This window comes from Dipodomys ordii, unplaced genomic scaffold, assembly GCF_000151885.1.
Source record: "Dipodomys ordii isolate 6190 unplaced genomic scaffold, Dord_2.0 Scaffold85, whole genome shotgun sequence".
Lineage (NCBI taxonomy): Eukaryota > Metazoa > Chordata > Mammalia > Rodentia > Heteromyidae > Dipodomys > Dipodomys ordii.
Window position 1 is genome coordinate 435,989 of NW_012267301.1, and position 17,776 is coordinate 453,764.

At 36.2% G+C, this 17,776-nt stretch overlaps 1 protein-coding gene across 1 annotated transcript in view; it reads left to right on the forward strand.

Annotated features, from left to right (window-relative positions):
• Positions 1–17,776, forward strand: part of Adamts19 (ADAM metallopeptidase with thrombospondin type 1 motif, 19) — a 247,398-nt gene that overhangs the window by 121,233 nt on the left and 108,389 nt on the right. The window contains exons 8-9 of the mRNA XM_013025479.1: positions 4,693–4,833; positions 5,742–5,892. Coding sequence (XP_012880933.1) covers positions 4,693–4,833; positions 5,742–5,892 — 292 coding nt within the window. The remainder of the gene's footprint in view (positions 1–4,692; positions 4,834–5,741; positions 5,893–17,776) is intronic.

Here is a 17,776-nt window from a genome sequence, read left to right on the forward strand (position 1 = left end):
CATCAGAAAGAATGACATTGCCCCATTTGTTAGGAAATGGAAAGGCTTGGAAAAAATTATATTAAGTGAAGTAAGCCAGGCCCAAAGAAACAGGTCCCATGGTTTCCCTTATTTGCAATATCTAGTATATGTATGAATCAAGCAGAAAAGGTCAGGTAATGTGATGTTAGGAAAATGAACCCTTACATATGTATGTGTTTTTTTTTCTTTCATATTTGTTTCTAAAGCATTTATAAGATTATTTCTTTGTTGCTTTGTATGTCCCTCCCCTACAGTATAACCCCTGCCTTCACTATATTTGATGTCGGTATAATTTGTGGAGGAGATGGGGCAAAACAAGTCGTTTAAGTATACAGGTCGACCCGTTGCAACAATGAGAAATACAAGTTGTCATGTCGAAAACGAACTTTACAACTTTGGTGCGGGGCGGGGCTGGGGGGAGCGAGAATTGGGCGGGGGCTGGGAAGGGATGTGAAGGGGAAACAAAAGAGGAGGCTGCAATGCTTGATAAGAGATGTACTCATTATCTTGCTCATGTAATTGTAACTCCTCTGTACAGTATGTTCACAAAAAAAAAATTAAAAAAAATTTTTTTAAAAATTAAAAAAAAATACCCTGGATAAGCATTAGAGAAAAGGAAAAAAATATGACCTGATTAGTCTTAATCTGGAAGACTTTTTGACTAGAAAATGTATTCAAACATTAGAAAGATAAAGAATGCAGAATAGAACTATATAAAGAATGTGTTAGGTTAAAGGTGCTTCTAAAATATCCAATTAGAGAAAAGTTATATCTCCAGAATTGAGTTTCAAATTCAGTGAACAGATCTAGATTTTACATTTAAAAAGTAAAAGTAGTCTGGCTTACTTTTTCCCAAGTCCTTTCATTTCCTTACAAATGGGGCGGTGTCATTCTTCCTGATGGAAGCATTGCAAATACATACCACATTTTCTTGATCCATTCATTTACTGAGGGGCATCTGGGTTGGTTCCATATCTTAGCTATGGTAAATAATGCTACGATAAACATGATTGTGCTGGTGGCGATAGTGTGGCCTTATTTGTGGTCATTTGGGTAAATGTCCAGAAGTCGGATTGCTGGGTCATAGAGGTTCCTCTGTTGAGGAACTTCCACACTGCTTTCCAGAGTGATTGAATAAGTTTACACTCCCACTAACAGCACAACCCCCTCCATCATCTGTTGTTATTATATTTCTTGATTTTAGCATTCTAACTCGGATGAAGTGGAATCTCAATGGTTGTTTTGATTTGTATTTCTTTTATAGCCAGAGATGTTGAACCTTTCTTCCTGTGTCTGTCTATTAGCCATTCTTATTTCCTCTACAGAGAATTCTCTCTTTAAGTCTTTAGCCCACATATTAATGAGGCACTTATTTCTTTGAGGATTTGTTTTGTGGGGAATTTATTTTTTTGAGTTCTATGTATATTTTAGATATGATGCCTTTGTCTGTTTCTTGGCTAGTGAAGATCTTCTCCCAATCTGAGGGCTTTCTACTGATCTTTCTAGCCTTTGCCATGCAGAAGCTCTGCAGGAAACATGATCGTATTTGTCCAACCTTTCTTTGATATGTGGTGTTTCTGGATCTTTATGGTTTCCTTTATTTGTAATAGTATACATCTAGAATAATCTTAGCTGATGAGCAGAATAGCTTAACAGCTATGTACATATGACTATATAAGATGATATTAAGTGAAATGAACTCCAAGACATGGACACAACGTTTTTCTTTGTTTTTGTTTTTAATGTACTATGTGATTTTATTTTTCTTTTGTGTTTAGTCCCCTATGGGTTATCCCCTGTTGTCACTTTATTCGATTTTGGTACCCTGAGTATCGTATATACATTTATCTGAACTAGGAATGGGAAGGGGAACAACAAAATGGTGAAACAAAGGACAAAGGGGGAATCTATGCAACAGCAATATTCACTTACATCTAGTCCAGAGGGATTAGGAGGGAGGGAAAGTGGGAGAAAAATGAGGGAGGGGATAACAAGTTCAACAAGAAATGTATTTATTACCTTACTTATGTTACTGTAATCCCTTTTGTACATCACCTTGACAATAATTTTTTTATTGTGAAAATACTGTACAGAGGGGTTACAATTACAAGATAATGAGTACATTTCTTATCAAGCATTGTAGCCTCTTCCTTTGTTTCCCCTTCCCATCCCATCCCCCCACCCCTCCAGGCCTCCCCTCCCCCCACCAAAGTTGTAAAGTTCGTTTTCAACATAATGACTTGTACATCTCGTTGTTGCAATGGGTCCACCTGTATCCCTACTTAAAATTTTTTTAAAAATTAAAGATAGCCAAGAAAGAAGTGACTGTCTGCCACTTGAGATAGAATGAAGATGGTGGAATGCAGCAGATGGTGAAACATGAATAATTAATAGTGTAATGTGATTTGACACTTTGATTAAAAGAAAACATTGATTCACCCAGGAAATGACCAGTCAAAGCCAGCTTGGGCAGGAAAATACCTGAGACTTTTATCTTTAATTAATCACCAAAAAGCATTCAGGCATAACTGTTGTGCCTGGAGCACAAAAGTTGAGGGCAGTGCTCAATTCCTGAGTTCAAGCCCCAGGTCTGGCACCAAAAAAGAAAGAAAAATGCATTGATTCACAAAAAAACCCCAAGGATATAGATTAGATAAAGAAAATTTTATGACCTTTATGTTTCATTGATACAAATATAACTAATCTATCTTTTGATATGTAACTTAAGCATGTAGTTGGTACTTTGATTAGAGAATGTTCTATATGTAAGAAAAATGTTTAAGTTATAGCAGGGTATACAGTTATAAAATAAATTGGGAGATGGTGCTGTAGCTCAAATTGGCAGAGCTTTAGACTTGAACAAAAGAGCTCAGGGACAGCACCAGGCTCCAAGTTCAAGACGACAGTAGACAAAATAAAATAAAAAAATAAAACAATAAATAAAGCAATCTAAAATCCTGTTTTTTCATGTCTTTATTTTAGTTTAGTTTAAGTAGTATTTATCTCAGTTAAGTAGTTGTACAAAGGAGTTGGCATTTTACAAAGCAGTTTATGAATACAGTGCGTTTTAATCAAATGTCATCATGTCATCCCTTTCAACAATCTCACGCATAACTTCCCATAGTACCCTCTGTTTCACTCTTCTTAATTTTGTAGGCTATACATTGAATTCTTGACTGCATTCTCATCTTCATCTTTTCATTTGACTATTCACCTTGGCCAGACCCAACTCCTTTCAATTACCTACTTCCTGGCGTTTATTTTGTTGAAATTTGACTTTGCCTTTTTATGAAATTTGAGTTCTTCCCTGAATCTACTATTATGTCAGTTATTACATCTATATTCACTTGCAAGCTACCCAATGTGTTTACTTAGAAGTTTATAAGTTAAATCCAGCATCCACATATGAAGGAAAATATGCATCCTTTGTCCCTTTAGGCCTGACTTACTTCATATAATATAACTTTTTCCTTTTCTTTACAACTCTTTCCATTTATTTACAAGTGGTACAATATTATTTTTCTAATGAATGAATAAAATTCCATTATGTATTTATACCACATTTTCTTGATCCATTCATCCATTGAAGCACATCTGGGCTGATTCCATACCCTGGATATGGTGAATTGTGCTACAATCAACATGTTTGTGCTGGTGGCTTTACTGTATCCTGATTTGTAATCTTTTGGATAAATGCATAGGAATGGAACTGATATATTAGAAGGTAGTTCTATGTTTAATATTTTGAGGAACCACCATTCTGTTTTCCAGAATGATTGAACAACTTTGCATTCCCATCGACAGTATATTAGTTTTTCTCTTTTGTGACATTCTCTCCAGCACCTATTATCATTTGTTTTCTTGATAATGGTCATTCTTACTGGAATGAGGTGTAATCAAAATCTTGTTTGTTTTGCATGTTCTTTATGGCCATTGATATTGAGTATTTCTTCCTGTGGCCAGAGATATTGAGTATTTCTTCCTGTGTCTATCACCTCATTTTACTTCTTCTGAGAAGACTCCTTTTATTAATCGAGTTGATGATATATTACATTTTCCCATTCTGTAGGTTGTCTTTTTAGCTTACTAGTTATATCCTTTGATACTGTTTGATGCAGTTCTATTAATCAAGTCTTTCTTTGAATTGCTGTCATAGATCTTACTCAGAAAGTTCTTTTCTGTGCCAAGGAGTCCTAATACTGCACTCATTGGTTCTTGAAATGGTTTCAGGTCTTTTATCCAGGTCTTTGATCCATTTTGAATTGATGCTGGTCCATTTCAGCTTTATGTGGGTGAATTTCCAAATTTTCCCATCTCCATTTGATGGAGACACTGTTTTACAACTTAAGTTTTTGGTTTCTTTGTCAAGTGTTAGAGGCTATAGGTCTGTGAGTTAATTTCTGGGTCTTCTATTATGTTCCATTGTTTTTAAAGCCTGTTTTTTAAAAAATTGCTTCTTTGGGTTTTTTCTTTTTCCTTTCCTTTTTTTATTTTGCCACTACTAAGATGTTTTCATTACTATAGCTCTGTAGAAGTGTGAACTTTATAACTCTAGCACTAATTGAATAAACACAATTTTTTCCAAGTATTTTAACTATAATTGAATTGCAGTAATGAAAAGTTTTAAAATTATATTTATTTAATAATTTTATTAATTATATTCTAAACCAGTATGGGAATCAATCATGACAATGACCACCCCTCCTGTGCTGAAGGTCTTCATATCATGTCTGGTGAATGGATTAAAGGGCAAAATCTTGGTGATGTTTCCTGGTCTGGGTGTAGCAAGCAAGACTTGGAACGATTTCTCAGGTACAAAAGCCATTTCTTTCTGTTTCATTGTGAATGTTTTTGTGTGCCTGATCTACTGCTGGCCAAGACAGGCAACATGATAAATAAACACGCTACCAGAGTATAAATGAAAGCATTTGATTCCATTCTTGGAGTGTCTATTGCCCCATGGCCTGGAAGGAGATGTGTTACTTAACATATCTAATTTTTTGTTTCTTTTTTTTTCAATTTGTACAGTTATTATTATTTACTGAGATAATATTAAAATTATAAAGAATTCTTCTATATGCATTCATTCTTATAACTTTTCTTTGGTGGGGGGAGAGGGGGAGCTTGAACTGTCTCTGAGCATTTTCACTCAAGGCTAATTCTCTACCATTTTGAGCCACAATACATACCACTTCCAGTTTTCTGGGGGGTTGTTGGAGATAAGAGTCTCATAGACTTTCCTGCCTGGACTGGCTTTGAACCATGATCCTCAGACTCAGTGTCCTGAGTAGCTATGACTAGAGGAGTGAGCCACCAGTGCCTGGCTTCTTATAACTTTTATAAGAAAACATCTAAATAAAAATTTAGATGTTGCTCACCTAGTATCTAGCAAGAAATCTTTTCATAATATTAAAATTACTTTAAAATTTGCAAGATTTTAAAGAATTATATAATTATAGATGGCTCATACTTGTGATCCTAGCTTACTTAGGAGGTTGAGTTCTTAGGATTGAAGTTTGAAGCCAATTAACCAACAAAAATCCAGAAGTGGAGCTGTGGCCCAAATGGTAGACTGCCATCATTAGGCAAAAATGATAAAGGACAGTGTTCAGGTCCCAAGGTCAAGCCAAATGCTTGACACAATTTTGTTTTCAAGTTTTTTTGCTAACTAATCATAGAAATATTTTACATTGACTTCAAAACTTTACAAATGCTGCCAGGTCAAAGGCAAGTAGCTGCTTGCTGCAGACAAATCCTCAGAGTGTGAATTCCGTGATGGTTCCCTCCAAACTGCTAGGGACGGCCTACACTGCTGATGAGCAATGTCAGATTCTCTTTGGGCCCTCAGCCTCTTTTTGTGAAGAGAAACAGGTAAGTATTGTGTTCAGCTAAAACTTTTTCCAAGAATCCACCTTCACTGTTCAGAAGTATTAAGTTGTATAGAATTTGTGGGTCAAAAGCCTCCCAGTCCTTCAAAGAGTAATATTCTAAGAAAAGATTTATACATTTTCCTCTTTGTACCTTTGAAGAGAAGCTTTTTAATAGAAAAGAACACAACAACTAACTCTACTTCAAATTACACTTAAGTCACAGAAGATTTTTGTGGTATATCAAGTCAATGATTCTATTTTAATTGTCATAGTTTCTTATATGCTAATAGGGGGAAATTGCAATGAAATAATATATTGGTGTGTAATTGTGAAAGGACAGCTGTATATTTCAGTCTTTGAACTATACATGTCAATCTGAGGTGTGTGTGTGTGTGTGTGTGTGTGTGTGTGTGTGTGTAATTGGTAGTATAAGGATTTCAGCTCACACTTGTACTTGGTGGTCAGGTTATCTACCACTTGAGACTTTTCTCCAGTCTTTGTGGTTTTTTTTTTTTTTTTTTTTTGCCTAAACAATCCTGGACTATGACTCTCTTTATGCTTTCTTTTAGGGTAACAGGTGTGCAATAGTGTACACAGACAGTTGAGATGAGGGTCTTAAGAATTTTTTGCCTAGGCTGGCATCAAACCTTGATCATCCAAGGTCATTAGGATTACAGTTATTGCACATAGCTTTTAAATTAAAAAAATCAGATGTATGATTTATAAAACGAGAGTACACTTCTAACTAGGCTAGAGAAAAATGATGTATGATAATAAACTGAGTAGTGTCTATATCTTAGTATTCAGATGTTCAATAATGACTCTGAAGGCAGTTGTATTAGATATAGAAATCTACAAGGAGAAGTAAAAGGGTCTCTTTTTTGGTAAGAATTTTACCTCTATTTACTTTATAGTATTTCTTTTCTATCTTCCTGCTACCTCTGTTCCAAGCTTGTCCCAGTGCTCTCTCTTCCTCTCCCTCCCTCCCTCTCTCCCTCTGTCTCTCTTTGTTTCTCTCTCTCTATCTCTCTGTCTCTCTGTATTTAAGGAATGCATTGATACTCAAATTGGGCGTAAATTGTGTTAGAATCCCCAAAATTTTGCTGTTTTGCAGTCCTGACAAAATTTCTGTCTCTTCCTCCAGGGGGTTTGACCTTGTTTACAATTAGCGTAAATTGGATAGCTTTCTTATTCTACTTTTTTTTGAGAGAGGCTTGTACTTAGGGCCTTCACCTTGCTAACAGCTGGTGTTCTATCACTTGAGCCATGCCTACAGCTCTGTTTTTTGATGGCTGTTTTGGAGATGGAGTCTCACAGACTTTTCTGCCAGACTGTATTCCAGCAACAATCCTCCAGGTATAAGCCTCCTGAATAGCTAGGATTACAGGTGAGTCATTGGTGTCTGTTTTCTGCTCTGCTTTTCCTATCATTTATTATTTACATCCCGTCAACTCCAAGCATGTGGCACTTGATCCATGAAATAGTTGTTTCTCTAGTGTGGCTCCCAGTGGTTTATGCAGGTTTGGTATTCAGGGAATATTTTATTTATACTTCAAATAAATGTGAGGTATTCGAATTGCCTCAAATGTGATGTGTTAATAAGGATATAAGTGTGTAACTATTTAAGTATACAATTATGATTCTTTTTCTTTTGTCGGTCGTCGGCCTTGAACGCAGGGCCTGAGCACTGACCCTCAGCTCTTCTGCTCAATGCTAGCACTCTACCACTTAAGCAGTGCCACTTCCAGTTTTCTGGTGGTTTATTGGAGATAAGAGTTTCATGGAATTTCCTGCCCAGGCTGGCTTTGAACCGAGATCCTCAGGTCTCAGCCTCCTGAGTAGCTAAGATTACAGGCATGAGCCACCAGCGCCCAGCTCCGCAATTATGATTCTTAATGGCACACCTATGACACTTGGACCACAGCACCTTGTGTAGTAAGTGTAGCTGGAGCAGATCTTATAGTTCTACTGACCAGATGAGACCATCTGCTTATCTTACCTTTCACTTTGAACTTACCTCCTTGCAGTAGACAATGTCAAGTCTGATGTTTGCTCAAATTATTCTTGACAACAAGATAAGACAACAAGACAACAAGATAAGCTGTCTGTGGCTGACTTTCTAGTGGAGTTTTAGGTAAGGTTAGTGAACAGAGAGCTGAGTAATGGAGAAAGTTCAACTTTGATAAATGATGGCAAATGTCAGAAAAATTCAATAAATGATTAACTATAAACATAACTTTAGTAAATTTGAGAGCATTTAAAAAAGATTTTGCTGTTATTTGAACATTGGTTCCTTGCAAAGTCTATGTTGAAATTTAATTGCCTTTTAACAGTACTATAAGATAGGTCCATAAAAGGTAACTAAGCCATGAGGATTTTGTTCTCAAGACTGGATGAGTTATGCCGTCGTAAAGGTGTATCTGATCCCATCTTGCTCTCTCTTCTATCCCATGTCTCAACGTGTGTTTGTGACTTGATACTGAACTCTCAGCTTCAGAACTGTGGAAAATGAACCTCTCTTTTGTATACACAACTCAGCCACAGGTATGCTACAGCAGAGGCACAAATCACTAGTTTGTAAAAGCAATTAAACTTTACATTTTAATGATATGCCATCATCATCATCATCATCATCAAAGTATTTTATTTTATTTCCATGTATGGAAGGATCACAATAAATCCCTCTCTATGATTTTATTTTACATTTAAAGGCTTTACAAGCCATAACATTTTTATTTCATTTGATCCTTAAAATCAGACTAAAACGTTAATGGGTTGTATATGTCATGCATATTTCCTTTTTTTAATATATATTCTTGTAAAGATACTGTACAGAGGGGTTATAGTTATATGAGTAAGGTAATGAATCCATTTCCTATGGGGCATTGTTACCCCTTCCTTTGTTTTTCTCCTACCATCCCTTCCCTCCCCACCTCCCCGACTCCTTCTCCCCACTACCTCCCCCTCCCCCCGCAAAGTTGCAAAGTTTGTTTTCAACATAGTGTCCTGTCTTATACATCTCATTGTTACAATGGGTCATCCTCCTGTATCCTTATTTCAGCATTTTGTTATTTCTTTTCCCCTCCCCAAATTAGAAAAATGTATATATAAGATACAGGATACTGGAATCAAATACAGTCACAACAGGGGATATACCATCGGAGAAGAACATACAAAGAAACAAATCACGTAGTACATTATAAATATATTAACAGGAACAGCAAGAAAGATAAAAATCTCTTGTGTCCCTATCTTGGGATTCATTTCACTTAGCATCAGCTTATATGATCATATGTACATAGCTTTTGACCTCTTCTGCTTGTCCTAGACATATACTAGTTATTGCAGATAAAGGAAACCATGGCACTATGTTTCTTTGTGTCTGGCTTACTTTACTTAATATAATTTTTTCCATGTCTTTCCATTTCTTAACTAAGGGGGTCGTGTAATTCTTTCTGATGGAGACATAGAATTCCATTGTATGTATATATACCACATTTTCATGATCCATTCATCTACTGAGGGGCATCTGGGTTGGTTCCATAGCTTAGTTATGGTGAATAATGCTGTAATAAGCCTAGTTGTGCTGGTAGCTTTAATATGGCCTTGTTTGTGATCATTTTGGTAAATGCCTAAAAGTGGGATTGCTGAGTCATAGGGGAGCTCTGTGTGGACTCCTCTGAGGAACCTCCATACTGCGTTCTTCCCTATGATTTTTATTAGCAGTATTTTTTATATGAAGATTTTATTGTGACATTTCCACACATGTATACAATGTATAATAATCAACTTCACTTCCTCCATTACCCTTATCTCAAATTCCCTTTTAAAACACTTTCAACAGGTTTCTTTGGTCTATTTCGTACTTACAAATAATTGACACTGACCATATTCATTCTAGTTCATCTACCAGATTAAAAAACTTAAAAAGTAAAATAATATCTATTTATCCAAATCCTAGGATGTTGCCTTATTTCAACTAACATCTAAACTGACTAAGCTAATAAACTTAACTTAAGATGCTAAGTATTAAGATCTTAAACTTCGTTTATGATATTAAGTATTCAAAATAGCCTTTTTCTCCTCTCAAATGTTTTGCTCCCCAGCACTAAGGTTTGAACTCAGAACTTTGTATATTCTAGGCAAGCACTTTACCACTTGACCCACATTTTTTTGCTTTCACTATTTTTCAGAAAGGGTTTTAGGTTTATTTGTCTTTGTGTTTGCTCTAGGGCCAGACTATACTGTGATTCTACTGTACTATGATTCTACTGTCAGGCATATCTGGGATTATGGATGTGTACCACCGTTACTGGCTTTTTAAGGTGGGGTCTTGCAAACATTTTGCCTTGTCTGGCCTTAAATTACAATCTCTCAGCTTTTTATGAATCTTGCTTTACATACATGAGCCATTGTTCAAAGCATTCTCTCAAGTTTTATATTCCAATGCAGTATGCATGACATAGAAACCATATATATATATATATATATATATATATTCATATACATACCTTGCTTTCAAAGTATTGTACTGGGTCCTGTCCTAACAATACTACAGAAAAACAACATTGAATATCATTAATTGGGTGATATTGAGGATAAAACTAGATAGAAGAGAGAAAAATATTTAAGGACTGAGACCAAGATCAATATAATGTTGGAAGTTTAGGAAGATGAAGACAAAGCAACAAATAAAACCCAAGCACCAGAGATTTCAGCGTAGTATACTACTGATCTAATTAATGATATAAATTTGCTTTTAGGATACCAACTTCTATCTGTAAAATGTTAAAAGTCAGAGATGTAGTGATGCTTATGAAACATATTGAGCCCTACAAATTATTGCTTAGTCTTCTGTGTAAATTTTTAGAATTAGGGACTAAGTTCTTGGATAGCCTCTTCCTGAGTCCTAAGCAATTGATGCCTTCAGGTCATCTGGCATCTTGTGATGGAACCATTATAACACCTTTCTGACTTTACATATCCTGTCTGGAAATACAGACATGTAGGAAAATAGAGTTTCCCTAGAAACAATAAGAAGTGGCCTTGTCAATGTAGCCCCTCTTCATATTTTTTAAGAGGGAAAAGGAAGTATGCTAAGGTCAAAAACTTCCAGGAAATTTCAGTTCTTCCTCTTGCTCCTAAACTGGGCACACTATATTTGTTTAGCTATTACAGGTAGAGAAAATTTTCTGGTATGAATGAATCATATAGTTTCTAAAAAAAAACTCATGCAGAAAATTCCAATTGTACATTTTTTTAGATCAATTAGATTTGTCAAAATATACACAGCTTTATAATGCCTCCCATCTAATCCCAAATTGTCACTGTAGGAAAAGAAAAGAGCAGAAAGGTGACCTCAGTAGTCCAAAAGGTTTTATTTAGGAGTAAAACCTGGGAGGGCAACTAAGTCTCCTTTCCAACTGGCTGAAGAGGAAATGACTCTCACAACTAGGGTCTCATTATATTGGCAGAAAACGTGAAATCAGGGAGGCAGACAAAGCAACGTGAGAAGAAGGCAAGGAGAGCAATCTTATCTTGAGATTCAACAGCATCTGTGTCTACTAAGGGCCATGGTCTTAGGCTCTCTTCCAGGACAGCCAGGTGCCTTTGTTCAGTGGGGGCAGGGGAGGGAAGATTGTTCAGCTTAGGTAACTGCTGCTAATGCAGCAAATTGAGTTCTAAGATATGGCTGTCAGGGGAGAAGGTGCATACTTTCAGTTTAAGTTCTTTTTCTATTAGTTATTGAAATAAAGATGTCTTGTGAAGTGTTACAGAAGAGTGAGTCACCATACTTTGGAATTCTGAAATATTCTGGGCAGTAGGAATTTAGATTTAGAAAGGCTTAACATGAAAAAGTTGGAGCACACACACCACATTATCAAGACCTACTCTACAAAGATGCCTTAACAAATAGTGTAGTACTGGAGAAAAAGAAACACTACTCATTGATAAAAGTTTGGTTACAGATTCTCATATATATATGTAATTGATTTTCAGCAAAAATGACAAGGAAATAAAAGGGGTAAAGGAAAGCTTTTAAACAAGTCATGGTTCAACTGCATCTTTAAAAATCACATTCATTCTTTCTCCAGTGTAAAATCTATCAAAGTATTAAACTTGAAGAAAAATATAGAGAAAGTATTTCTGTCTTAGGACCATAGAAATATGAATCATACCAAAAGAAAAAAAACAGACAAGAGATAAAAGTCATGCTGCGTTGCTCACATTGTAATGTTACTAGGTATTCAGAAGGCTGAGAACTGAGGATAATAGATCAAAGCCAGCCCAGTCTAAATGGTCTATGAGACCTTTATCTCCAATTTACCAACAAAAATGCTAGAAGAGAAACTGGCTTAACTGGCAGAGTGCCAATTTGAGTACAAAAAATGGAGAGTCCCTGGCTCTGAGTTTAAGGACTGTAGTAGCATTAAAAAAAAAAAAAACAACAACAAGAAAACAATCCTACAATATTAGCAAAAAATTCTAAGTTGGGATTTGTCAAAATAAAATAATTTTTTCTTAGGAAAGTTAAGAAAATAAGCAATTAAACTGAAGAATATAAGCAAATATTTATAAACATGTAGCTGAGAAATGGAATTTTGTAATGCATACATTCCTCTAATAGTATACAATAAAAGAATATCTGTTTCAATAAAATGGAAAAAAAACATACAATTTGGAAAGGAGAATAAGCCCTCTAAAGGATGCTCAGTAGTACTAACACTGGAACAAAAAACAGTATTTAAATCTACAAAGTTCTGTTTCTGCATTCCCATTCTAATGGTACATTGCACTCACAATACTAGACTCAAGTCATTACACTCAAAACATTATGTTTTGATTCAAAAATTCCAAATTATTACTGATAATGCACATTAATCAGAATTAGAATTCCTGTACTTTGCTGCTTGGAAAATTGTGTTTTTTCTCAAGTGCTTATCTACTTATCTACTATCATATTCAAACTTTCTACTCCTAAATCTAAATTATTCTCTGTGGGATTTCAATCTTTTAAATTTTCTTAAGACTAATTAATAATTATTTATTATAATATCTATATCAATATATCTGTATAATACATAGCTACACATGGATCTTTTTATCTTTAGACAGATATTATAGATATAATAGCTATAGATCATATATATAAAGTTATATATAATATCTGCAAGCATAATAGATACATTATATATATAAAATAATAGGTTATAGATATTATAATCTCTCCATATAAATATGCCTCTCCATAGTTGTTATTGTTAGTGTTCTATAAAAAATAAATGAGGCCAGCCAGGTGCTGGTGGCTCACACCTATAATCCTAGCTACTCAGTAGGATAAGATCTGAGGTTCACAGTTCAAACCCAGCCTTGGCAGGAAAGTCCATGAGACTCTTATCTCCAGTAAACTACTCAGAAAAATCCAGAAATGGCACTGTGGCTCAAGTGGTAGAACACTAGCCTTGAGCACAAAGAGGCTCAAGGAAAGCACCCAGGCCCTGAGTTCAAGCCCCAGGTCTGGAAAAAATAATGAGGCCAAAGTACTTACTAATGGATTTATGCAGGTCATTTTTCTAGAGGTCTACTATTTGCATAGGTATGTCACCTATCTCACATGGTCATTTCTTAGTTCATACTTAATAAATCTATATTGTTAGACATACATGTGATTGTTATATTTTTAAATTTCAATACAATTTACATTATTTCATAGATTTACCTCTTCCTCACTTCACGTGTCCAATTGCCATGCATACAGAATGTCACAGAGACCAAAATAGAGTGGTGGAACATGGGTTTCGTGGCAGTCATATGACGAGATTTGAAACTAAGGACTCTCTTCTCATTCATCACATAGTTAATTTTTCACGTTTTTTTTTTTTTGTCGGTCGTGGGGCTTGAACTCTGGGCCTGGGCGCTGTCCCTCAGCTCTTCAGCTCAAGGCGAGCACTCTACCACTTGAGCTACAGCGCCACTTCCGGTTTTCTGGTGGTTTATTGGAGATAGGAGTCTCACGGTCTTTCCTGCCCGGGCTGGCTTTGAACCGCGATCCTCAGATCTCAGCCTCCTGAGTAGCTAGGATTACAGGCGTGAGCCACCAGCGCCCGGCTCACGTTTTTTTTTAATGTACACAGAGCTACTTTATCTGGGCAAATAAAAATGAGAAGGTAGGTTATGCATCCTAGGAAGGGGAGCGCAGAGGTGTCTGGTCCATGCCCTCATCCGGATCCACATCCCCATGGGCCTCTGGTCTACTGCCCCTGGGCTCCCTACCATATCCAGGGTGGAGGGGTGGGGGAACAAGGGAGAAGGGATCAGCGACTCTGGCCTGGAAGAAGAATGGAAAATGAGTCAGAGAAACAGACTGAAAAAGCAAACGTGGGAGGAAGCCGGGGATGCTCCCCAACACCTTGTGTCTGCGGGTGCCTGCCCAGTAACTTGGGAGCAGCTAGCCAGTATTCCCACCCTCCCCCCACATGGGGCTGGGAGCTGGCCTCTGGCACCCCACCTACAGGCTCTGGGCTACAAGGAGGACTTGTGGTTTTTACTTTTCATATAGCATGATTTTTCTTCTCATTTTTCACCTCCACCAAGACATAGTCTCACAGACATTTGCATTTTCTAACCTAACAACATGATCCTCTCAATCTCAGCCTCCCAGGTCGCTTGGTATGGCAGGTGATGGAAAAGGTTCTCATGACCCATGCTGCTTAGGCTGCCTTCAGCTGTAACCTAAATTCTCAGCCTCACTAGTAGCCACACATGCCCAACCATTTAACTAACTAACTAACTAATAAATTAATTAACTTCCAGTGTTCGTGCTTGATAGTCACTTCTACTACTTGTAGTACTAGTTTTATCTATTCTGATAGCCATGGCTTTTCAATTGGACTTATTTAATGTAGTAATATTTAATTATTAGGCATTTGGATTTAGATCTAGCATTTTAAAATTTGCTGTCAATTATAACTCATAGTTTTCCTTCTTTATTCTTTGCATTTTTCGAACATTTAAAAAATTCTACTGGGGCTGGGAAGGTGGCTCGTGGTAGACTGCTTGCCTTGCAAGCCTGAGGCCCTCGGTTCAATTCCTCAGCACCACATAAGCAGAAAAAGCTGGAAGTGGGGAAAGTGGTGAAAGGAGTAGGATTGATTAAGATGTTCAAATTTATGCAACTACTTAATAATAAAGAATATGTAAATTTAGGCTGCCAAAAACTGGAAAACAATGGTAACCCTTAAGGAAAAAAACCAACAATAGATGAGCTCAATAAATATCAGGAAACTGACACACAGAAGAGATGTGAACTATGTTTAGATGTCTGATTTAGGTCTAGTCTACATTTTACATTACAGATTTTCATTTGATGATCCAGATAGTAAATTATGAGACTTGTCAAAGTTACAACTCAGATGTGCTCCCCTACCTGAAATTAACTATATTAAGTAAATGAGCTGTGGATGTGTTCCAATAAAACTTTACTTACAAAAGCAGTTGGCCAAATCCCAGGTTATAATTTACCAGTTATATCTAGGGAATAGAATGAAAACCTTTGTTTTTCTTAATATAGTTAGAGTTAATAGGATTGCATTTTCTTGAAACAATGAAGCATACAAATACATAGATACATTTAAATTCCTCAATCTGATTTTTGAAGTAGTCTTTAATCATGGTAACCAAAGGATCTAAGTACATTGCAAACCACAAAATTCAATGGTAAAATTTTTTGTGTATTTAAAAAATTTTAGAATAGAAAAAGGTCTCTTTAGTTTTTGAAGTTTTAAATGGTATATTATTATTATTTCATTTTATTTATGAGAATGTTATTTTATCCCCATGATATAGTGAACACAGAAAGTTTCATTAACACCTTCTTAATGCCTTAACAAGATTTGTATTACATTTTTATTTTTAAACTTAGATACTTAAAGGTTATACCTTGTAAAAAAATATAAAAATTGCATAATTGCTTATCATTATAAAAACGAAAGTGAAATGAAATAAACAGTTAAGTGGGTGTTTCTTATCTGCTGAACACACCCACAGGGTCCCACACATTTGCTCCAGTCCTGCCCAAGTGTGGCTACAGTGGCCCAGACATCCTTGGGCCCCTGTGATTCTGGCTAAAGCTTCTTGGAATCATGCCAAGGACAAAGAGCCCCCAAAGTGGTCATGACTTGACTGTTATACCCAGCAGCAAATAACAGAAAATAATCCAGGTCACAGCCATAACCTCAGGCATCTGACAATTTCACCCCTCCATAAAGCTAAAACATAAATAATTGTTTCTGCAAAGAAAAATTATGCTTTGTTATTGTTTAAATGTAATCCCCTCATTTTTGAAAAGAGGACTGTCCCCTTTTTATCCCCCGAACCCTCTGTTATGACAAGAGAAAGGCCCAGGGTGGTCTGTCTGTGGTTGTACTGCCAGGTCTCGGTCTCAGACATGCTGTGAGACAGGTGATCTCAGTTAAAAAAATAAATTATTGTAAAGGTGATGTACAGAGGGGTTAAAGTGATGTAAGTCAGTAATGAGTACATTTTTTTTAACAGTGTTAACCTCCTCCCTCATTTTCTCCCACTCCCTTACCAACTCTCCTCACTCTTAAGTTATAAAGCTCATTTCCAACATAGTGTCTAGTGTTTGTCACTGTTGAATTGCTTCACTCTTTATGCAACCATTTCCGTGATTCCCCTTCGCTTCCTCAAATGAGATAAATTTATATATAACACAATGGGTATAAAAACCAAAAACAGTGGTAACTGGGACTAACCAAAGCAGCGGTGGGTGGGGGTGTTGGTGCAGGGGGCGGGGAAAGGACTGCAAGCAGTACATTAAAAAAGCCTCTTGTTTCCATTTCTTGGGGTTCATTTCAATAAGCATCATTTTATATGGTCATATGCACATAGCTATTGAGCGATTGTTATTTGCCTATGTATATATAGATAGATAGATAGATAGAGAGAGAGAGAGAGAGAATATATATAGAATATATCCTAGATATATTCTAGCTATTATAAATGAGGGAAACAACGCAAACTATGTTTCTTTGGGTCTGACTTACTTTGCTTAATATAATTTTTTCCCAACTCTTTGTATTTCCTTACAAATGGGGCAATAGCCTAGAATTCCATTGTATGTATGCATATATATATATATATATATATATATATTATATATATATACACACCAGATTTTCTCTTGATCCATTCATCCACTGAGGGACAACTAGGTTGATTCTATATCTTAACTATGGTATATAATGCTGCAATGAACATGGTTGGGCTGGCTTTAGTATGGCTTTTTGCGGTCATTTGGGTAAATGCCCAGGAGTGGGATTGCTGTTGGGTCATAGGGGAGCTCTTTTGAGCTCCATACTGCTTTCCAGAGTGGTTGAGCAAGTTTACGTTCCTATCAACAGTGTAATAGCATTCCCTTTTGGCCCCATCCCTGCCCACATCTGTTATTATTTTTGATAATGGCCATTCTAACTGGGGTGAAGTAGAATCTCAATCCTGTTTTGATAGCATTTCTTTTTCTTTTTTTTTGGTTAGTTTCAGAAAGTTTATCTATAATTAAAACTTCATATTGAAATATTAACAATAAATCCAGTGGTAGGCCTCATTTACATGTGTGAAGTTAGGCTATTAGATAAAATAGTAACCTTTTTATTCTTGTTTTTCTCTTTCTTTCTTTCTTTTTTATTGTGAAAATACTGTTAGAGGGGTAACAATTACATTGGCAAGATAATGAGTACATTTCTTATCAAGCATTGTAGCCTCCTCCTTTGTGTCCCCTTCCCATCCTCCCCCCTCCCCCATCCAGTCCTCCCCACCGCCCCCACCAAAGTTGTAAAGTTCGTTTTCAACATAATGACTTGTAC